The following is a 23,494-nucleotide window of genomic DNA, read 5'->3' as shown; positions in this document are numbered from 1 at the left end:
AGCTGACAGCACATTCACACACACACACACACACACACACACACACACACACGAGTATGACGTTCCAGAATCCACTCACCTTATTGGTCGAGGTACCGCTGCTTGCTAAAGTAGAAACCCACGTTTGCGCAGCAATATGACCGGCAGCGGCAGTGCTCCTCCGGGGAAAAAAAAAAAGAAGCAGAAACGGTTGCAAAAATTCAGAGGACTGGGAAGCCGAGAATTCGGAGCCTTTCAAACATGACAACATTGATATAAAATCCAGTGGCATTATTTTATTAAGTTAGGAAATCAACACATTTACGAAATTTAATTATGTACACCGACTAAAAACAAAAAAAAGCTTGACCCATGAAGCTCATTCATATTACAAGATTTCCATTTCACATACCCATAAATAAGAATAATAATCTTGTTATCATAGTAATTACAAATTCCTGATGTCCTTATGACAGATCGTGCCCATATGTCCCAGTGCTCATTTGTTCACATCAGGGGAAAACAAAGATCCAAATGATTAAATACAACATATAATACATTGAGTAAAGCATCATTTACCATGTGTTCCATGGGAAACAAAGAAAAGGCAATGTTTTAAGAAATCATTTCTCATTAAATACTGGAAAGTCTTCCAAAAAGGTTCAAGTGAGCTCATTTACAACATGTCAGAGGCAGAGGTGTAACCGTTAAAGAAATCAAAATATATACTATACTAATTGCGGCTCTTTTCCAAAATACATCGATGGAAAAAGCCTCAGTCAGACCTGCTGGTGGTGACGCACAACGCAGTCGACAGCCATGCTGAATGAACTTCACACGTTTGGGGTGACCGGTGGGGAAAAAGAGCGGGAAAACGGCCATCCAGTGTTGGCGTCCAGTGCGGCGCTAGTGCTCCTCCTTCTCTCGGCCTTTCTTGTCCTTCTCGTCTTGCAGGGCGGTGCCCAGCTTCTTGATGAGCACCGACAGCACTTTGTCCAGCGGGTCCATCACGCCCCTCTGCAGCCACTTAGGAATGGTAGTCCTGGCGTGGTGGAAGCCCAGTTTTTGTAAGATGTAGTCCACTCCCACTGGGTCGATCTTGCGACCTGTCCAGGAGATGAGCCTGAAGGCAGCGCCCGTGTTTTGATTAGTGATTGTCTCTGGACAACATGAAGCGAGTCCTCTGTTTACAACAGTAGATCATTTGTATTTTTAATAATCATACAGGTACGTGCCACAAAAATTGGAATATCATGAAAGCCGTTGGCCCTCATTTCATAAAGTGAACCCATTACACACTGGGAAATATTTCAATGGGTTGAGGTCTGGGGACTGACATGGTCATATGGGAGGACCTTGATTCTGTGTCTGCTGAACCACTGAATTCAAGTAGGGCAGAGGAAAAAAGGCGACCAACAAATTGTCGAGGCAAATGTTTTTGCTCCAAGACTGTGTTGACTGTGGACGTCACGCAACTAAATGGATCACTGTTGCAGTTAATTAGATGATTAGGGTCGAATTTTTGGACTTGCGGAATTTGGGGTCTTTATTATCTGTAAGTCAAAATGATCAATTTTTAAGAAATAAAGGCTTGAAATATTGACAGCTTGCCGGGCTCACCGAATAACAATGGAGCAGTTTTGCAAAATCGCTGCCCGTCACTCTTGCTTTGTTTGAGAAGCTTTATCGCAATGCTGCACCAGGTACTATCGCTTTTCTAAAAACGGGATCTGTTGTTTACAACCCACGCAGTGAAAGGCCTGCTACTACGACCACTGATTAAAAAAAAAAACCAAACAAACTCCTTGAACAGGCACTCACGCAAAACCAAAGAAAGATACTTCGCAGGAACGCATCAACAAACGTTCGATTCAGCAGAAGCTTGGAGAGTGAAACACCATAACCCAAAGCCAGCTCTTGGAGTTTTTAAGGTCGATCACCGATTTGTAATAAAATACTAAATATCAACCCTTTTCGATCCCCGAGATTATATCCGCGGAAAGTCAAAAATACAACTCACTGTTTTACAAAAATATATTAAATTCATATCTAGGGTTCGAGTTCGGACCGCAAGGACATATCACAACGGCACAAAGATAACCATTTCACTGGCACCTCTTCCATGACCCATTTGGCCATCGTCTAACAGCGAATGTAGCCGTTCGTTAGCACAAGAGCTAGTTTAGTCAAGCCAGCCGCCACAATAACGGTCATTCAACTTGCAGTGTTCATGCGCATCAGCGAACCGCCGGTACATATTTCATAATGTACTTATTTGCTTATCATGTACAGGCTCGCGGGAGGGTGCTGCAGCCTATCCCAGCTGACTACGGGTAAAAGGCGCACCACACCCTGACCAGGTGATGTTATTTCATGACTTGATGGCGTTATTAAGAGGTGGATCAAGGAGATAAATCCCAACTGACCTGAGAGTGGGCTCCAAGTGCCAGGTGTTGCACATGAACTCTCTCCAGTCCACTGTGGTGTAGTTGATGCTGTCATCTTTGTCCTTGTCTGTGGAGCCGTCATCGTGCACGGCCGTGGGGCTCTTCTGGCCTGGCCGAGCCGCAAACATCCGCGGGGCGAAAAGGGCTGAGGACACATTGAAGGCCAAGACATGTACAACTCTTGTATTGCACACTCTATTGACCGAAAGTACTTCTCTGCATGTGAATAGAAAATGTTTTGGGTGCACTAAAGCTCCATCTATCCTTTGCCTGGTTTGGGTGAAACAACAGCTTGACCTTTCACCTTTTGCTTTTTAGAACAATGCAGGTGTACGACTTCAATGGTAACAATAATTTCCACATCGAAATTAAGTATGGCCTGACCAATTAATCAGCTGATTATGACCCTTTAAACATCAGCTAAAATTAATCGGCCAAATGGCTGATGGTTGCCAATCGTTTGTACTCTAACCTTTTACAGCAGTTGTTCACAAGTAAAACTGGACTCATTAATTATTAAACATAAATCTAAACAGTAATCTGCTATCCTTGAATACATAATAACAGAATTTAAATGTGTGTGCTAATTTCCCGCTAATTTATTATTATTATTATTATTAATAATATTGTGTAAATAATTTATTAATAATTTATTGTAAAAATTTGTGGATGGGGTCATTTTATGGTCCTGGAATAAAAAAAAAATCTGAAATGCAATGGAGGTGTTATGGATTGTAACTTTTTTTGAAATCAATGAACGGATTCATTGGTAATTTGTAGTCTGCCAGCATCACCCCCCCAAAAAAGGAACAAAAAAAGAAAAAAAATCTGCATTTGTCTGTCCCTAATTAAAACTGATAATAATAAAAAAAAAAAAAAAAATTAATTAATTAATTAATAATAATAATAAATGGTCCTTTGTGACACGTAACTAACTGGTAATAACTTAGTTCTTCTTTTTAACCGCACTGCTGCGTGACAAAATAACAGTTAGTAGATGCCCCCTTTACTCGCTTGCCATGCAGGCAGATGTGTGCACGGTCTGACATTGTTTCCGAATGACACATTTGACTGGGGAGAAGACAACACATTTCTGCAAAACCTTCATTCGAAAATTAGCACTCTTGATAACTTTAATTTAGTTGTTGGCTCAAAGAGACTGAGGATTTGACTGACAAAACAACAAGAGCCCGAACCTTTCTCTTTCTCTTTCAGGTAGGCAGACACCATGTCGTGAAGAAACATGATGAGCTCGGCATCCATGGTCACGCAGATGTGGTCTGTGAACTCTGTCACCACGCTGCACTCTACCTTTGGTTTGCAGTTGGAATCTGAAAACACAAAAACATACAATATCTACATTAATGGTCTTTGTTTCCTCATCGTCAAGAAATGATTTTGATTGCTCACATTTTGGAAAATATTTTCCCCTCATAGGAATTAAGAACAAATCTGCCACAATCCTGCAACACTTTAATATTAACTGTCAAGTTTGCGTAATAAGATGACCATTAATAATGTTAAAGGGGCCTTTTCTAATTGCTTGTATACCAAAAAAAATAGTGCGCAGTAATTGGGCACCCCTCATATGGGTGTAATGCTTCTGCGAGTATGTCAAAAACAAAAGATAAGCAGAGCTGCAATGAGTTTTGTTGGATTTACAGATCAGTGTTAGTTGCTGCCCCTGCGATTGGCTGGCAATCAGTTCGGGGTGTACCAAGCCGACTAACCGAAGACGGCTGGGTTAGGCTCCAGCATGCCTGCGACCCTCGTGAGGAGAAGCAGATCAGATAAGGGATGGGGGTGGTTAGTTTCGCTTTTTAGAAGTGGCACATATACTTGTATGTGACATCGGGCTACTTGTGTTTGGTGTATTTTTGCAAAATGCACGCCACCTGACAGAGAAGGTTCATCGGGATCTTGCACATGGATGGACTTGAAGTCCAGTTGCATTCGGGGAAGGGCAAAGATGGTCTCAGTCTCGTGGTTGTAGCTGGAGTTGCTGCGGAAGCTGCTAAGCAGACTGGAGCTCTTGGCAGCGGCTCCACTCTCTGGATTATTGGCTTCCACGTTCCTTAGTAAGTTCAACTCTGAAGTGAGCGATAAAAAGAAAGAGTCAGAAGTCCTTTAAGATGAAGGTCAAAAGTTTCTCAGCTATTTTGCATTGAAGATAGTCAGCTTCAAGAAAGACTGAAAGTCGCTCTTTCAGGCGGACGTCATTACCATCGGCACGGGACTAGGTTTCTAAAAAAAAAGCTTAATTGCTATTTCATTAGATAATCCGTCAATAAAAATTGTTTTTCATGATTTTTTTCAAGATGAATTTGACCATATTAGATCGTTTTTTTAAAATTGTAATCAGGTCATAGATCATTGGAAAAAGAACAACCAGAATCACCTTCATTCCTCATGGCAGTGACATAGTTAAACCATTCTTTAACCGTGGCGACTCCATGCGGAGGGTTTTCGTGCCGCCGGCGTGTTATCTTGGTAATGGTGGCCATCGGGCTTTCCAGGGCACCACAGGGTTTGGTCACCATTGTGTTATGACCCAGATGGAAGTCCAGCGTCTGCACAATGTATGTGGAGTCATCCTTGGAACCTGTGCGAGAAAACTGATTGTAGTGGCAGGCAGCAACCTTGGCGATAATAAAAGGTTGCAGCAATGAACGCTTTCTCTCACCATCTTCCAGTATTTTCTGTGCCTCTGTCCAAAAGGCGATATTGGGCTCTTCCAGGTGAAAGAGAGCCCACGACTTGGAGCGGAAGTTGGGCCCGTGGAAGCAGGCCAGGGTCATGTGATTGCCGTGGAGGCTCATGGAGCCACCCAACTGCACAGCGTCTTCGGGCAGAGGCATCTGGAAGAGGGATATGTGGCAACCTGCGATGACCTTCAGCACTCCGGGCCAGTGACGGTGATGAGCTGCGTCCATGTCTGAATGACAAATAGTCATGGGGCACAAAGTGAGATCATCTTGAAGGGAACATAATTGATTACAGGTACAAAGTGTGCAGTGAAAATGGGGCATATCTAAATTGGGTCATAGTGTACAGTTGAAATGTATTACAAAACCCTTCTGATGCCTAACAGGACTCGATATTTTCAGAGTATAGAGGATAGCCTTTTGTCACAATGTTCTTTATGAACTTGCTTCAGCAATACAGGCAAAATGGAAAACTTACACAGCTCCGCTGCTGCTTTCTCGGCGCTGATGACTGGGGTTTTCGGGGGCAGATAGGGCCCAGGGCCCCACGTGGAGAGCGCTCGCTTGCTGGTGTCAAATTGCTGGGTGAAAAACTCCTGTAGCTTCATGCCGATCTTGATTAGGTCCGGTGTGGTGGAGCGAGAAATTATCACCTGGAAAATGTCCCACTGCAGGTCTCCATGGACAAAGATCTCACTGGATGGGACGGGACGGTGGGTTTTGTCACAAGCGTGCCGTGCTGATTCGAATCATGTGCATGGCACACTTGGTGATTATTTGCATTTTTCCAATGAAATGCTGTACCTTTTCTCAGATATGCTGGAATCAACCGTGCACAGGTTGACTTTCCACTCATCTTGGAGCTGCAGGTCAGCATTACTAAAAACTCCCATCAGGATGCTGGAGCCCATATAATCAACCCGCGCCTCGGTGGAGCCCATGGTGATCTGAATCTTATGACTCGGTTGCTGGTTTGGGTGCTCAGAGATGTGTGCTGGGAAACAATCACACAACAGGATATCATTGTCATTTTCCAGTCAAACTGAAAAAAGAAAGGGTATATTTAGTTAAGAATATGCAGGGAGGTGCAGAAGTGTAAGCACCATTTAACCAATTCGTGTCGATTGCGTTTATGGGCTTTATACATCTCATGGCCGGACATTTATTCAAAAAGATGTATTTGTACCAATGCTTTGTTTAATATATTGGACGTCGGCATAGTTGCAGTTTGGATTGGCATATTCTTGGATTTTTACATTTAAAAAATAAAAATAAATAAATAAAAATAATAATGATTTTATATATATATATATATATATATATATATATATATATATATATAGAGAGAGAGAGAGAGAGAGAGAGAGAGAGAAAGAGAGAATGCAGTCAACTTCAACCTTCAACTGTACAAATACAAAGTCAGTTGTTCTGACTTCGCCGCTACATTTATGCTATGATTGAACAAGAGCTTCCAAACAAGCTGTGGGGAAAAAAAAAAAAAATCTGTGTTTTTTGTATACTTACAGACCATCTCTAGGGTGTTCACATCTATATTGCCACCCACTACGCCACCCTTGGAGTCGAGCTTGGAGCGCCCCAGGCCGACAGACATGCTGATCTCGCGGTCACGGTTGCTACCCACAGACAGTCGGCCTTGGCTCTTCAGACCACTGGTTGTCCAGCTGCAGGGGAAATAAAGCTGATGAATAATGCACAAGCGCTCTCTATGAAACATAAATGACTTTCAGCGTGAGAAATGCACAAGTTAGTGCAAAGAAAAAGGCCAGCGGTAACGGTAACCGACACTTCAACATGTCTCATTGGTTGTCACAGAATAGCATAGCGGTTGCTCTGTTTTGTGGCCCAGCATTTAAAAGTAATTTAAGCGTCATAGCCTGAGTACAGCAGTTACAGGTTCCTGTCAAAAAAATAAATAAAAACACAACAAAAGTGCTGAGCCAGTGTATTATTCCTGTTAATATTCTGAGGACGTAAATAATTCACAGAAACAGGAGAGTTGACTTTGCTGACCTCCAAGCTGAGGAACGTGCAGACCTGTGTGTTTCTTAACTTTGTGATGACTGCTGAGCTCACCAGTGTTGCTTCAGCTCAGACAGGCGGGGAGCCTTTCCAGGAATTCCAACATAACTTTAAACTTTGGGCCCAGTCAATTTCTCCGCCTCAGAAAAAAAACTGTATTTTGCAACCGTGAGATGATGCTAATGCGTAGGTTTGGGAGGATTAATCAATAGCTCAGGCATGTCAGATTCAAGTTGAGGCCTATTGCCGTTGTCAATATTACTGCAGTAATAATAATTACTGTACCGCTGGGATAGACATCCATCACATGACTAAAGGCAAATTATTTGAATGCATCTTTCTGTCTAAACGCTTTTATTATAAATTTATAAAACAAGAAAAAAAAACAGGCAATTAGATAACTATCTATTTATACTCTGTTTCTTTTGCCTTTATCAGCATATTTGGTATTGCGTAATCGGAATGGAAGTGAAAGTAATCAAGTTAAAATACTTTTGTTATGGAACAAGGATCGCATTAATGACCGAGTAACTACTAACCGTATCGGACTACATTTTTAAGTAACACTCCCAACCCTGGTGGATAGCCAAAACCTGTCTGACTGACAATCTACTCTGACATAACATCTCACAAAGCTACACTGAATAAAGAATTGAAAGTAGAAGGCAGTGGAAAAGACAGACATCATTTCATGTAGACAGACAGAGCACTTCATCATCTCTTCCTTAAGAAGGGAAAGGAAAGATTAACAGCTTACGTGTTATTTCCCATGACGTTGCTCATGTTCATTTGAACCGTGAGCTGTTTCAAGTTGATGGCAAACACCACCAGTGTCTCCCATGGCGCCCCCTGTTGCCCTGCTGCTTTCCCATTTTTACTAAATGAAGGAGTGGATGTTTTTGTCACTGAATCTGGGAGAAAATGTCAAAAGACAAGTGAGGTAAGTGGAGGATCGAATTATATTCAAATTGCAGTTGTCACTTGATCAAATATTGTCTTTGCTGAAACAGTGTTTCAATCTATAGTCAGGGTTTATTACCTGCACATTCACTTAACTCATTCACGACCAGCCCAGATAAAGGAAATGTACTATTTGACGACTATACTCGTCAATGGCAATGAATGAGTTAATCGCAGATTTCCGAACCTATGCGCCATTTTTGGTTGAAAAAGTCACAGTTTTGAGCTCAGAGCAAAAAGTATGTAATTGAGAGAGGGAAAGCCGGAGAAGCTATGCGAATTGCTAAGATAACCAGCTAATTTTATCATGAGAGACCAAAATAAAGAGTTGGGTGACGGAATATACTTCACAGAGGTCTCACTGGAACCGCGTTAAAATGGAGCATATCAAACTTTCAACTGCAAAACGGCAGGCAATTTAACAAGTATCTGGAGAGAAAATTAAGACAAAATAATGCTACACACAAGGCTGAACAAAAAATGTTACAGCGTCCCATACGAGGAGTGGCTTAGATATTGAGGATGAGCGAATACAGAAAAATTATGAATATAGTATATTGAATGTATCTATTATTACAAATGTGCTTTTTGTTTTGTTTTGTTTTTAATTTTGACTTTTGAGATTTGTGCAGTACAGATGTTTTTTTTTAATCAATTTCTGTCAAATATGTTTTTAATTCCTCCTATTTTGATTCATATCTACATTTCTGCAAAAATGTGCAGGCTTCTTGGGCTTCTGTTAACATGTGTTGTTTTTATATAGCAGCACCACTGGATGCATTGCTCATTTGATAATGTCACTTTAAAATCAATTGAGAAAATGTAAAGTAGCAGTGTGTTGTATGTTTTTTTTTTTTTGATAGAATATCTGAAACTATATTATGGTATTTGGTTATCGTGATATAAAATGGCCTACATCGTGATCATCTTTCCAGATTTTTTTTCCAAATTGCCCAGCTCATTTTATGTGCTTAAATTGCTTTTGAGGTTCAGAGTGTAAGAGCACCTCTTCTCGGTGCAGACGAATCTGACACACTTCTGGTGCGTCCAGGTGCAGGGGACTTAAGGTGGCCAAGGCCACCTGGGGACATGTTACTTCCTGTGGTGTGCTCAGAGAAAACGTTGGGGGACTGAGGCATGTGAGTCCCTGTGCTGCCATCCCAGGTCCTCCAGTAGGCTTTGCGGCTGGATTCAGGAGACAGATGCTGAGTCATGTTTTCAGACGAGTCAGGGGTGGCAGGGCCAGAGGCTGAATGAAGCAAGGTAAAGGTCAAGATGTGTTAAGTAAAGAACAGCCTCGGAAATGTGGACGATAGCAATGTGGAAAATAATGTTGGTGAGAATCGGTCATGGATAGGCATGAACAATTTCTTACATTTCTCTCTGTTTAAACACTCAAAGTTCAAACATTAATAATTAATAAATAGATGTATGGTCACACCCCTAGTTATTAAGCATTTGATGTCCCACACCTGTCGTATCGTATGACTTGAGCTCGTTCGCTGGCTTTTTATGTCCCTGGTCATGAGATGATACAAATCAAGTGTGAAGTCCATTAAATTACATCTATAGGGAAAGGTCACTAAAGTATGACTGTAAAAAAATTGGGCCAAAATTGCACGTTAAAAAAAAAAATCATTGCACAGTATCTGTTCATTTAAGGATGTAGCTTCTGCTGATTTTATTGTACATCTTGGGGTGCGACCAGGATAGGGCTGTGTGAAACGCGTCTAGGAGGTGCTACAGAACCTTTTCTTGCAATCGTGGATGACAATTTTAAAATAGCTAATTTTTTCGCAAGGCTAGATGTGCATTCAAATTATTCTGGGTTTTCAGGCACATTTAAGCCCTCAAAAATGCATTTTATTGTGAATAACTATCATAACTTCTACAGATCTGGATGGGATAGGCTCCAGCACCCCTACATTTCGAATAATGAATAGATAACATCTCCAGATACAGGGACCTCCCAGAAATAGCTGCTCAGGCCTTTAAAAAAACCTGCAACAAATGGTTGTATTCTTTTATATTACTCAACTTCTAGTATGTCTTTGCTGAACAAATTCAAAGCGGTTAAAATAGCCTCAAACCACCAGAAGCAAAGTTGACTCCAGTGTGATGTGAAATTAACCTCCCCCAACACATAGCCATTAAAAAAACCCAGACAAGATACCTGGCAAGTTGATGGTCTGGTCTCCAAGGAAGAGGCGTCTGGCAATACTTCGGCGGTACCAGGCTCTTGGGAAGGCCAGAATCTCACTCAATCGTCTCATGTCATACTTGAAGGAAGCTGAGCCAATATCACAAACAGCTAGCAGAGAAAATATAACTATTAAAAATGAATTGCTAAAAAAAATTTATAAAAAACCTAATTACAGATGGATGGATGGATACTTCTAGTCGGTACTTTTGAACACTGCATACCGAAAGCACAAGATCCCAAACAACTGACTAGTATGATAACTGTGACAATCACATTTAAAATATTCTGTTACGCTCTATTCTAAGAGAGCCCACAACCTACCTGAGATATTGATGAGAGTGGTGTCCATTTTACCACCTTTACCGGGAATGAAGCTTTCAATAAATGTCGGGCCTCCCGTACGCCTCATCCTTGATAAGCTGACTTTAACAAACTCCAAGTTTATGCTTAGCGAGTCCTTTCTTCCTGTCACAGACGCTGGCTCCTCATCTACTGTACCTTCAGGACAAATGAGTGCAGTTATTACAAACATAATCCGGACACAAGGCAATTTCCTACACAGGCTGCATGAGAAAACTAAAAGGAAAGGATTTACCTGACATTGACACATTTAACTGGTTCACCTCATATCTCATTCTCTGGTATTTCACAAGGCTCGGTTCTTGGTCCTGTTCTGTTCATAATCTAAAGGCCATGTATTTTTTAAAACAACATTTTTTTAATTCGATTGTTCACGCTAGTCCATTTCTCTCACTCAGCAATGCTGCTAACATTATTCATAATTGCATCCCAACTTGATCAAAGTGACTCACTCGCTTACTGAAAAGAAAAAAAGAAAATCCATCAGAAAATAGCAATTAGTCCAACACTGCGCTGCTCACGTAATCTCAAGATCCCCTCACCAGTCACCTCACTCCTGCCCGACAGCTACTGGCTACTTCAATGGCTGCAAAATTACACATCATAACATGAAAAGATTCTGCTCCACATTCAACACCATCTATAACCTTGCCTCTCAGTATTTCACAAACCTCCTGGGTATTATCGCATCGACTCGCTCTCTAAGGCCTTTCTCAGCAATCTAATTGATCCAACCCCGCGAATGTCTGATCATCATGAGGTAGAGAGCCTTCTGACGCTCATTCCTTTGGGCTTGGGAACACTCTCCTTCATCATATCAAAAATTTGGATTCCCTCACCATAATTAAAGCAATGTACAAAACGCGCCCCCCCCCTTTTTTTTCAAACAGAATGATTATAAACCCTCAAAGAGAAATTAAATGTACACTTTGCTATACATACTCACAAACAGAAAGGAATACACATATGCTGGCATACAAGGGGCGACCTTAGATTGAAAGGTGCAACACTGCTTGCTATACCGTTTTGAGGTGGACGGGTAGAGGCAGTGTCTTGGTCAAGGGCACCTTGACAGTAGCCAGGAAGCAGACGAGCATCTCCACAACAACATAATATTTCTTTTTATTATCATCACTATTACCATTGTTATTATAAACATTACCTAATGGACTTGGGCCCGGGGGCAGGCCTGTGACAGCAGACTTCTGTTTTCCGGCGCCATAGGGGTGGAAGACATAGAGGGAGAAGTCAGACATGCAGGCAGTGAAGCTGAGGCCCGAGGAGTTACTTGGGCCTCCAGTGAGGTCTGACTGGCTACTGCTGTGGCGGCTTCTGCCCAGAGGGCTGCCCAGTAATGGAGAGGCTAGAGATAGGAAGAGAGCAGAAATAATCAAGACATTTTATACGGTCACTATCACTAATGGGAAAAATGAACAGACACAGTGGTGCTTTGACTTCAAAATTTCATTTGCTCATAATTATATATTTTTCCCACTCAGAACTGCCATTAAATCTGTTCTGGTGCTCCTAACACCACCACATTTGTTGCATATTTTTTTTAAAATATAAGTAGCCCTTCTCAGACCTTTGCAAGGAGGTAGTTTGGGGATGTGCTGCCCAGGTGGAGTGGAGGAGGGTGGGTGTGACCCATCATTAGGATGAGCCCCAGTTGGGATCTCTAATTCACCACGATTAGATGAGAAGACCAGGTCCAAAGACGGCAGTTTGAGCATACATTCAACTCTGGACATGGGCAGGCAGCTGAAGCGGATCTGAGAAGGCTAAAGACACTCACAGTGAATGTGACAGAGAATCTCCTTCATATCTGGATTTTTATACTAAATAATGGTGGAATAAATGGAATTCAGTGTGTTGGCTCGTACCTGAACTCTGACATAGACAACCACATCCACAGGAAAAGAAGAATAAGACGACGTCGAAGAAGAAACCAGGGAAGTGGCCGATTCCTCGAGTGGCTCCACCGTGTCAAACTGGCCCATATCCTCTTCCGGGGCAACAACAGCTGTAGCGCCAACACAAAGACAAGCGCAAAGATAAAGAACCTAATCCGTCCGATATGAGCGGTAATGAGAATGAGGCGGCAACCGAATGCGTATGGTATCACACTCGGGGAAAGCAACCTGCATAGCTTCGTTCCACTGGAGTGATCGGAATGGTTTCCAGTGCTTTCTCCAAGAAATCAAGAAGACAAGGGCTGATGACCATTTCCTCCGGCAGAGTCTGGAGGGCTACCCAGGCATACAGCTTGGCCGTTTTCACCCCTCCGCTGCTTTTACCTTTGGCTACAGACACACACGGTTGTTAATTAACTGAAAAGTCACATATGGACATCAGTTACTGTATATGTATTTAAAAAAAGAGAGGTCAACTCCAACAGAAGTTGCGTCTATCTTATTTGCATGTGCCCATTTCATCAAAGGCGAGTGATGGATTAAAGCCTGGAATCAATAATTTCATCCAGATGGATGTAGCACAGAAATGCGTGGCACTTGAGTGTCAGAGGTGCGGGATGACAGTAGGGCATGCAACTAAGAATGAGGGAACTCTTAGTATACCTGATGGGATAGGTGGGAGCGGGGGAGGTAGGAGCGAGTTAGTCTGGCTTTGGACAGCATTGGGAGGACCATTATCTTTCATACCATACAGCTTTGACTCTTTGGAGAGTGTGCGCGGAAGCGAGGATCCACGCGAGGCGTTAGGGGATTCAGTCTTCAGGGTCTTGGAGTTATAGTGCAACTGGAATGAGGGAAAAGGAGGATTAATAATTCACAATGTCAAAACTAAGACAAACAGAATACATTTGGAATCACTGAGGGAGAAGCCGACCTTTACGTCCACTCCCGGAATGTAGAAAACTGTGGTCTCAAGGTCATTTGATTTGGTCTGCAATGAAGAGGGACATTTCTTTCCAGCGAGAAGATGGGTCGTGGATGTGTATGTGGGCTGCAATTTTTTCTTCTTTGGAGGCGATTCCTGGTCTAGACTCCTGAGGCTGCGATCACAGCTCCTATAAAACCCAGAGGGAAGACGGCGGTCATATGAAACTTTCACTACTATCGTCATTTTTATTTATTTTTTTCAAATTTGAATCATATAGGAAAATGTTTTTGTATTCAAGAAGAGCAACAAAAACAAAATAATGCAAAGTGACTTTCACTGTACCTCCTGAATGAAATGTCTTCATGCTCAGGTTGCTGAGTACTCTGGTGAAGAACACACTTCCCGCTGTCTATTTCCACACGAACATCCAGTTCAAAGTCGATGTTTCTTTCTGTTGTTGTGCCGCCGAAGCTCCGATTGGCAGGTGTGCTCGGCCAACGTTCGCTGAACAACTGACTCACAGCCGAAAAGCCTGATGACTTCCTGTTAGAAGCTTGGCTAAAACGGAAAGCGCCAAATGGGTCAAGAATAGCCAAGTCTTGACACAAAATGAGAAATTATAAATCATTTTTTTTATCAGTATTTTCAGACGCTATGCAATTCACATAATTGGAATGCAAGTTGGGTAACACTAAGCCAAATAATGAAGACTAAAAGAGGGGGATAAAAAAAGAAAACACGTACAAAGGCCTCCGATAGCTCAGGGGTCTCTCGCGTTCAAACTCATCCTCCTTTTCGGAATCTTCGGAGGAAGATGAGGACAGGTCATCTCGCTGCATGTCATCATGCTGTAAGGGAATTGTGGGTGAGAGAACAGCAGGGGTGCAAGGAGCACTGAAAACAGAGCTCTGGTCTCCAATTGTGGATGAAGAATGAAGATGGTGCTGATCATGAGGATGGGATGGCTCGTCAATGGTGACTGACAACAGGTCCATCTCTGACTCCTCAGGAAACTTCACACAAGATCAGAAAGTCAAAGACTCAGTTGGACACAGTTTCTGTTGCTACAAAGCGCCCCGAGTAGGACGCAGCAGATAAGATGATGCGACGATGAAGTTGATGCCACAGCTAAGAAGTGATACGAGAAGACTCAAACTGAGATTTGCTCATTAATATAGGGCCCATTTATTCAGAATTTTAATTGAGAAATTAACAAACAGCAGCATGTTTGGCTTCTTTCGAAGGAATGTTATTATACTTGGAGTTGCTGCTAGGATAAAATGGGGTTGTTATACTTTATTTATTTAGTTGTGTTTAGTTGTGAGCAGCACAGAAACAAGTGACAACAGAACTGCTGTTTGCTCCTATACAAATCTTGAAAACTGCTAAAATATTTTGCCATGGGGAGCACCAAATATGAGGACTTCGTGCAATACATAATTATCAGTAAGGAATATCAAGAACAGTATGACACGGACTTCTCTAATCATCTCATTTTTTGGTCACTCTCCCTTCAAAAATGGACTCATAGCTGAAACTTGGGGAAACAATGAGATCAAACAAAAATCAGAGTTGAAATTGATAATTGATACCTAACCTTACAAGAAAGCCACACAACGAAGGAGGTAGAGTTCTGTTAATTAGACGAACAACCCCTCCACCCACAAGAGGCGGAATTGTTAATTATTTTACACAACATACACAAAATTACGGACTTAACAAATGTGATCAGCTCTGGCTAAATGATCCTTAGGGGTTAAAAAGTGCAAATAAGTTATTCATGTTTTCAAATTCTACACGTACTTCCCTTTAAAATTGCATATATTTTCATGGAAACACCTCAACAATTATTGAAGTTACATTGCAAGGGTGAAATCTCTAATTGAGAAAAAAAATGTTTCAGGTTTTGGTACAGACAGGGACAGGCTGTGGAAGGACCAATCACAATCGTCTTTTCAACTGCACGTTTAACAGCGTAGCGTGATTTTTTGTGATTTGTGACACACGTCAATGGCGTGGCGTACCATCTGTAGCAACGCTTCATGAAATAACAAGAAGTGATTTACATTAAATTAAAAATAAACTTGTTAAGAAAAAAAACATTCTGGAACTGATGATTAAATCTATATTTCTGTTACAATTAGACGACGCTGTCCTGACCCCATTTTAACATTTGAATTTCTATTATTAGGTACGGTGGGTTAAGCAACCGTTTGGCAGCCCTGTAGTCACATCTTTACTTATTTCTCTGGTTATCTGAATATTGAATTGAATCTGAACAATGATGATTATTATTATTATACTAATAATAAAACTACTACTACTAATAATAATTATTATTATTGTTATTATTTTATGCTGTCAATGCATTATGTGCACAATCTCAAAATATGCGACATCTACTTGACTTGTTCCCCAAGACGCGCTCACTATGTGAGCCGGCTAAAAACACATTAACTAATGATGCACTTTGTAGTCTTTGTATGAATATAAGTGACTCAAAAACAATTTCAATTTTTGGGCTGCTCGGATATGAAAACGGAGATCATAAGGAGCGCAAACTAACCCTTGCGACATGCGGACTTTTAGCCAGAGTGAGCCACAAATGACATCCAATGACAGAACACGACCATCCTGCAACAGTTCTCAGAGCTCATGTACTTTCTGTAGAATGCAATTGCAGAGACAGTATGAGAAAGAAGATGAAGATGGCATGACACCCCAACTGGGAAAGAGGCGAAAAAATGCAAAGTACAGTAAGAATGGCAAATGTGATTTCAATGAATGCATTATGAGGTGCGAAAATGTCACAAGGAACAGCTCTAGCAATATTTTGGGCAAACTTCGGATGAGACATCTGTCAGTGTCTGAACATGCTAGATGCAGATGCTAAAACTGCGGCAACTTTTAAATGTAATAGTTTTGACTATCAAGAAAATATACAGCTCCACGGCACAACACAGAAGGTCACAGTTAATACCTCGATACCTTTAAGGAAGAATGTCAGCGAGATAATGCAGCTTTGGCCCCAGGTGATCACATTTTTCTCTTTTACTGCAATGCTGGCAGCTATACTTTTTGGTATGCCGTCTGTACGTGAGTATTTTGGGGTGTGACAGAGTAGTAGTAGTAGATATGTTGACCATGCAGAATTATTGTCAGAAATCAGCCAATTATTAGTTTGTAGCAACGCCAATTAGGATCTTTAAAGACGTCCAAGACAGGATGAAAATATGATGACTTCATACAAGATACTTTGTACAAGCATAATAATTTCTGCCTTTTTAAGAGTTCATCCACATAACACCATGGAAAAATTGCTATCCCACACACTGACTGCAGAACTGGGAGTATAATTTGATTCATGAATAAATGAAAATAAATAATCCGATCTTTGGGCGCTGCATGAATAAATCAAAACTAGCATGATAGCAAGTTATGCATAACCACTGATACTATTGTTCAAACATAAAAATGTTTCTTAAGTCCATCCTGATTGCTGAAGCCACTATTTCATCATCCTGTTTGGATTTTAAAAATCCTAGCAGCATCAAAGTAATCACAGAGCAAAAGAGGAAACCAAAGTACTTTATTAATCAGTGAGGCTTTGGTATTATTATTTGTAAAAATGTAAATTTTTAAAGTATACCTTGAATACACCTCCTGGACTGCCAGGTGCAATTGCAGACTCCAAAGCCTGATTATTTATATTGAATTAAACAAAAAAAGTCAAAATAAATAAATAAATAAACAAACAGCTCATCCAAAATTGAGAAAAAAATGTTCTGTTGTGTGGGCTCAAAGATTTAAAAGTAAACGTATATCGTGCGATCATATATGACCATTAGTAATTCCATTATGTAAATTTTACGTAGTACTCGCATAAACATGGAAATGAAGGATGACAAGGGTCATGTGCATGCCCCATTGTAATTAAATCTTTTACGTTAACGCTATGCTCTTAATACCTCCTAAAGACAGCTGAAAGATGCCAGTCTACTTTTATATAAAATAATTCTGCAGTGAACGAATTGTGTCCAATGTTAAGCTTTTCTGTTTGGACATTATATATAAAGTAATTCAAATGAATATCTGAAAACCTTCATGCCCGGTCCAAGAGTTCCTTAGAAACAGCAACACTTTGCATTCACATTCCAAAATCCTCTATAGCTATAAAATCAAAAGATATCTGACAAACTTAACTTCACAGAATATTAGGGGTGTGTACTATGAACATAACATGACGTTACCGTATCCTGGATGTTGAAAGTGACCCGCGGTCCAGGAGAGGACGCATCTACACGCACATCAGGGAAGTCATCCAAATCTCCAATTCTAGAACTGAACACAGCAAAGCAGCATAAAAGACAATTATAAAGTATCATGCATATATGCAAATTCCAAATAAACGTTTTTATGAAAGGTGTGTACGGATAAGAACAGGCACAACCTGGACTGCTCATACAAAAAAGCTGATCGACTAATTGGGCACACAAAAGATTGAGATAAACAGGCAATATTGCCTTGCAGTCTGTTTTGTGTGTTGTGGGAGAAGTACACGATATGTAAATAGATTAATTTAGCACGCACAATGTGATTTGACATGCCTTGCCTCTTTAAATAGGACTAAAACCGAGGCACACATGATACGCAAACCGTGGCGAGGCGATGAGGGGGGTGCTAATTTTCCGCTTTTGTAAACATTTTTGAAATGACATACCATGTATAGAACAATGTAAACGTGACGCTTCAGAGTGATGGAAAGCAGACCGCAGCCAAGACCCACCAGCCACATCCAGCCCAACCACAGCCTGAGACCAGCCCTTGGTTTGTTCATTAAGTCAAAATAACACATGAATTAATAAAATAAAACATGCAGTGTTTTTATTATCGACGTCCACGCTTGTCGACAGTACAAGCGTCTGCGGTTATGCCAACTTAGCGACATTGTCACGAGTGACATTTGCAACCTCTCTCGAGACCAGCGAAAATGCCAAATGTGCTTCTAAAGTTAACAATAGCAACATTTATATTTGGAAGTGGACCAGTGAGACTTTCCCTAGTTATACATATAAACGGTTTTAATACAGGCCGTGCATTTCTAAAAGCCCATTATCACAGATACTGACAAAGTATCTTGTGTGCAATTTAAATGGTCACATTTAATTACTAATTAAACAAACTGCTGGTTAGTGAAACTGGAAGGGAAGAGTCACGTTTCAAATCCACTCAACACGGGTGAGAGGAATCATTTGCTATCTTAATAGCTTTTTTTCTTCTGTACGTCTTTACAGATGAAGCTTAATTGTTTTTGTGTCTTCCTAATTATTTTTGAGGCAAGGTTCACAATTTTCTGCAGCGTATCTCATCCTTTAATGTTAAGATTGTATTAAAGGTAAAGATAAGGCTCTTATAAACTTGTTCCGATAACGTGCTTGCTCCCTCTGAAGGAGTTGAGCTTGCGAAGTGGGTGAAGGCATTGGTTACAAGATGTAAAACGTTATTTTTTTAAAAATGTGAAAAAAGTATACAACAGTTACTCATGGGCAACCCCTTGTCATTTCCATCATCAGATTGAAGACATCTCTTGCTTTTCATTACCTCTGTCTGTCCATCCTTTTGAGAGGTGGTCGACCTGCTGCTGCCGAGATGCTTTTGGAGCGGTTGTAGCTGGGTTTGTAGCCAAGACCCCACTTATCCTTTAGAGAGGCCGCCTGGAAAGAGACAAAAATAAAGTCAATGTATAACTGAGACGCGCACAATGCTCATTCTTAAGAAAGTGTTTTTTTGTTTTTTGTTTTTCTGGGGGGGCTCAGTGAAGTGAGACCTGCAGCAAATCGAAAGAGTAGGCCAGATGATGTCTCACCCTCATACTGGAGCGCCGCAGCTTCTTTCTGACATCTCTTCTGATGTCATTGACCGCCACAGACTCGAGCTGTTGATAACGCTGAATCTCCTGGTTGATAGTGCCCTCACTTGCGCCCAATTTCCTAAGGATGCAGAAATTTCACCGAGTGAGCGCTTTAAGAAGGGCATGTTATACGTCTATAGTTTGTTCTAGTTGGAATGCAAACATTAAGTTTATGTCACAGACGCTCATGAGCATTCTACTAATGGCTATGACGTATCTCGGGTCTAATCTTGATAAAGTGTTGAAGTACGATGCCTACTTGAGGTCATCAATGACTTTGGCTTGTTCGTTCAGCTCTCTGATGTCCACCACCCTCTTGGTAAACTTTCGGCCTCGCGCGTCAATCACCTGGTTTCCCATGACCATCTGCCTTCTGGGATCAACTGACTCCTGGTGGGAGAACGGAATGTTCACATTGATAATGGGAGCAATTCACACCGCAAAGCCCTTTGGAATACAAGTCCAGTATGTGCCCAGAAGGTGATTTGAGGCGTGTTATTAGTCTTGTTACAATTCAATCAGGCTTGAGTATTTTATTTGATTTTTATATACAATAAAGGTACTGCCACCATCACCACTCCACTCAGTGAAAGAGAGAAAAAGTGAAGAATCCTTCTCATGATTGGCACAGAAATGTACTTAATTTCACCCAGAATGAAGTCTTAATAGGGGGGATCAGAAAGGACAAATGCTAAGCAATGCTACTTTGAAGCACGTAACAGAATATACGACATTGCTCAGCATTTTTTTCAATCCGTAACCCTCATTGGTCAGCAGTCGGTGGCAGAAAGGTTGGTCATCTTGGAAGCGCTTTAGTCAGCCCAAAGAAGAATTTAAAACTACGGCTAACTACATACACAGGCCCAGGAGAGAGGTCTTTGGGCACGGGCACTGTCCGCTCGAAGGCGGGGAGAGGGCCAGTTTAAGTAGTCCGCTGGGACAGATACACTCTGGGGTCTGGGACTGAGGCCCAGGATGTGGTTTACCAGACGTTTCTTTAAAGTCAGCCGTGGGCTGAACTGGCTCTCTGGACTCTGCAGGGACATGGCAGGGACAAATGGATGGACAGAAAAAAAGATTTGCCAAAGAAGCTCTGTTTAAGTAAAGTGTGGTTAGTTTTCTACAAATGTATTGCTGCTGCATTGAAAGAATTGCATTTGGGAACTGTTTAACAATATTGAAATATTTTTTCACATGTCCAGTATGGCAGCTTCACACATCTAGTTATTTCTAGCAGGTGAGCGTGGCCAATAAGGTCATCACAATTCCGTGTCTTGGCATGGGAAAGCACAAGTGTCAACATTTTTTTGATGTTGGAACCGTAAGATCGAAAATAAGCTTTGCGCTTATGATGGACTGCCAAATACAAATCTTTGCTTAACCAAGTGTGACTGATGCACCAAGGTCAAAAAACTATTACAAAGCATTACCATTGTGAACTTTCTATAAAAACTACAATACTGTAGTTTTACATACACTATTACATATTTACATAGACTGGTGTGTGAACCAAACCGACCCTAAATTGATGCGCAGGCGCAGAAGAAGAGGCGACGTCACTTACTATGTAGTCAAGTATAACACATGGGAGAAGGTACAAATATTTGGGGGAGATGAGGCGAGGCTTTTCAATCTCCTGATTTCATGGAGACATCTACTAAAGATGACATCACATCATTGCCACTCGCAATAAATGAACCGTTAATATTTATCATCGACATTATTATATACCCGATTATTACTGTCTGGAAAAGTAAAGATGACCGAGTCCGTTCGTCATGGGAGGAAATCTAGAAATTTCATTTGGCGAATCAGTGTGGATAGCTGGCTAAACGAGGAGGACGTGATAAACCTTCCTTTTACGAACCAACAGTGAGGATTCGGTCACATGACTCTGTCGGACCAGCTAACAGAAGATGGCATTGTTTCAAATTTAGGAAACTGAGAATTGACGTGTCTCAATGAGTATTTAATAACCAGACGCATTACCATGTCACAAGCCTGCAAATGATTCGGGATTGACAAGACTGACGTTTGTCGGAATGTGTAAGATTTTCCAAAATGGTCGCCATGAAGAACAATTCACAGACAACGCTCCAACACAAATCTCATCGATTACAAGGAAAACTTAAATACTCCACAAGCACGCTAAAGAAAAGCTAAGTAAAGCCACGCAACACTCTCAGAAAATACTCGCTGACTTGAGCAGACACACACACATGCACACACACACTGTCCCATTGACCAAGAAATAAACAGCAAGACGACACTAACGCCGCCATCACCGTAACATTACTTTATGCCAGCAAGTAAATCTTAACATGATGTTCGTTATTCACTTAACATTCAGGTTACACGCATCATAATTGCATTTGCGACTATATCACAAGTCGTTTGTTTGGGACAATTTTGGAAAAAAGATTGCGACTACATTAGCTGTGGATACAAACGTATATGCAATTACAGCTCGAGATGCTGTATCTCTCTTACCGTTTGCATTAAGCAATGTAAACAGCATACATAGCCTAGACACAATTTGAAGTTCCTCTTTTTTACCTATATCGTGCACCCCTACGATCGCCATATTGAGATATTGTGCTTGTCAAAATACTGATATATCATCGTACACTGAGATAAAAGAGTGTCTAGACTCAACGGTGGGACTGATAGAGCAACCTTTGCGGGGACTCAGAGAAAGCAGATATTTACTAACCATGTGGATGGTGGGTGACATGGTGTCACCTTCATCTTCATCTGACAGGTCCACCATGTTGATAGAGTTGAGGTCGGTGATGTCTTCCACATCTTCCTCTCCCGTCATTGATGTCAGCGTATTCCCCAGGGCGTTGAGGCGCTTGCCAATGTTAGGATCCATGTGAACGTCAATGCCACACATTTTCCAAAGCACATTCAGGGTCCAGGTACCAGCACTAGTACTCTCTGATTTGTTGAAAAGGAAAGAAAAGCCAAGAGCAAGGATGGAATTAATCAGAAACTCAGAAAGTTCTGTTCAGTCTTAATTAGGATTGAAGAATTCTGGCGCGTGATCCATCTTTTATTGAGTACAACTTGCCAGCAGATGGTTGCCCCGTGGTCCGAGAACACACTTCGTATGTGCCATCTGGGACAATACCTGAGTTTTCATCACAAACAAACGTATATCCTTGTGAATATTTCATAGGATCGGATGAATAATAGGGTGCATTTCTAGACAGTCTCGATTCTCAGCCATAGAAAATTAATGTTATCACTTACAAGCATTCATGACCAAATCGCCTCGGATCTCAGGCTTCCAGTCATCCCAAGAGGTCTCAAAGCCCTCTGCAAAGCGGATGCAGAAATTCTTGAAGTGGCCTTTGCTGACCAAGGACTCAGAGGAGCAGGCGGTGATCAGGGTACTCTCAATAGTCAAGACCAGGGCAGAGCTGGTGTCAAAATCTATACTGTGGTTTGCCTGGCAATGTTTCAAAGAGAGAGAAATGTCTTACTTGGGCCTTGGAATTGCAAGCAAAAATAATATACACGCCACAGACATCCATTTATTAGGTGAAAGAGAAGAATAGTATAACTGCTTGAGGACCGTCAGGTAACACTTCATTCAGCTTTGTATCAGTTTATTTGACTTAATTACCTCCAAAAGCTGAAGTGTAAAATATAACCAAGAGTTTGTTTTTGTGGGGGGGAGTTAAATTCTTTTAAGATGGAAATTCCTCAATCCACATTAACTGAATACATAATAATATAAATCATAAATTGTGATGTTAACTCATTGACTGCCATTGACGGCTAAAGACGTCAAAAATATATTTTTTTTCAATTGGCTGGAAGTGAATGAGTTAATGTCTGTTTCTTTCACCTTTTGTTCATTATAGAAAATAAGTAAATGGACATCATGAGACAAATGTAATGAATTAAAAAAGGAATTCAGATACAATTTTCAATTAACAAATGATTGGACTGGAAAATAATCTCATCATGAAATTGCATTCTTGATTCGAACACCATCTTTTTACTAAAGTAGCAAAATAGCACCCACCATAAGAACCAT

At 41.1% G+C, this 23,494-nt stretch overlaps 1 protein-coding gene across 1 annotated transcript in view; it reads right to left on the bottom strand.

The window, feature by feature from the left end:
* Window positions 1–255: 255 nt before the first annotated feature.
* bltp1 (bridge-like lipid transfer protein family member 1) overlaps window positions 256–23,494 on the bottom strand; it is a 72,537-nt gene continuing 49,298 nt past the window's right edge. The window contains exons 62-91 of the mRNA XM_088303714.1: window positions 22,702–22,900; window positions 22,520–22,579; window positions 22,160–22,386; window positions 20,304–20,480; window positions 19,706–19,836; window positions 19,402–19,525; window positions 19,137–19,249; window positions 17,786–17,876; window positions 17,185–17,232; window positions 14,280–14,548; window positions 13,878–14,093; window positions 13,542–13,722; window positions 13,271–13,451; window positions 12,836–12,997; window positions 12,578–12,717; window positions 12,280–12,475; window positions 11,857–12,057; window positions 10,656–10,832; window positions 10,305–10,442; window positions 9,138–9,380; window positions 7,929–8,082; window positions 6,656–6,813; window positions 5,936–6,125; window positions 5,610–5,827; window positions 5,110–5,361; window positions 4,825–5,028; window positions 4,322–4,516; window positions 3,623–3,757; window positions 2,406–2,571; window positions 256–1,102 (exon numbers count right to left, since the gene is read on the bottom strand). Of these exons, the coding sequence (XP_088159840.1) occupies window positions 886–1,102; window positions 2,406–2,571; window positions 3,623–3,757; window positions 4,322–4,516; window positions 4,825–5,028; window positions 5,110–5,361; window positions 5,610–5,827; window positions 5,936–6,125; window positions 6,656–6,813; window positions 7,929–8,082; window positions 9,138–9,380; window positions 10,305–10,442; window positions 10,656–10,832; window positions 11,857–12,057; window positions 12,280–12,475; window positions 12,578–12,717; window positions 12,836–12,997; window positions 13,271–13,451; window positions 13,542–13,722; window positions 13,878–14,093; window positions 14,280–14,548; window positions 17,185–17,232; window positions 17,786–17,876; window positions 19,137–19,249; window positions 19,402–19,525; window positions 19,706–19,836; window positions 20,304–20,480; window positions 22,160–22,386; window positions 22,520–22,579; window positions 22,702–22,900 (5,163 nt within the window). The 3' untranslated portion in view covers window positions 256–885. The remainder of the gene's footprint in view (window positions 1,103–2,405; window positions 2,572–3,622; window positions 3,758–4,321; window positions 4,517–4,824; window positions 5,029–5,109; window positions 5,362–5,609; window positions 5,828–5,935; window positions 6,126–6,655; window positions 6,814–7,928; window positions 8,083–9,137; window positions 9,381–10,304; window positions 10,443–10,655; window positions 10,833–11,856; window positions 12,058–12,279; window positions 12,476–12,577; window positions 12,718–12,835; window positions 12,998–13,270; window positions 13,452–13,541; window positions 13,723–13,877; window positions 14,094–14,279; window positions 14,549–17,184; window positions 17,233–17,785; window positions 17,877–19,136; window positions 19,250–19,401; window positions 19,526–19,705; window positions 19,837–20,303; window positions 20,481–22,159; window positions 22,387–22,519; window positions 22,580–22,701; window positions 22,901–23,494) is intronic.

The sequence above is a fragment of the Idiotropiscis lumnitzeri genome, chromosome 1 (assembly GCF_059441095.1).
Source record: "Idiotropiscis lumnitzeri isolate Australia: NSW breed Sydney's pygmy pipehorse chromosome 1, RoL_Ilum_1.0, whole genome shotgun sequence".
Lineage (NCBI taxonomy): Eukaryota > Metazoa > Chordata > Actinopteri > Syngnathiformes > Syngnathidae > Idiotropiscis > Idiotropiscis lumnitzeri.
Note: the sequence above shows the minus strand (reverse complement) of the source record. Positions and strands in the feature narration are given on the sequence as shown.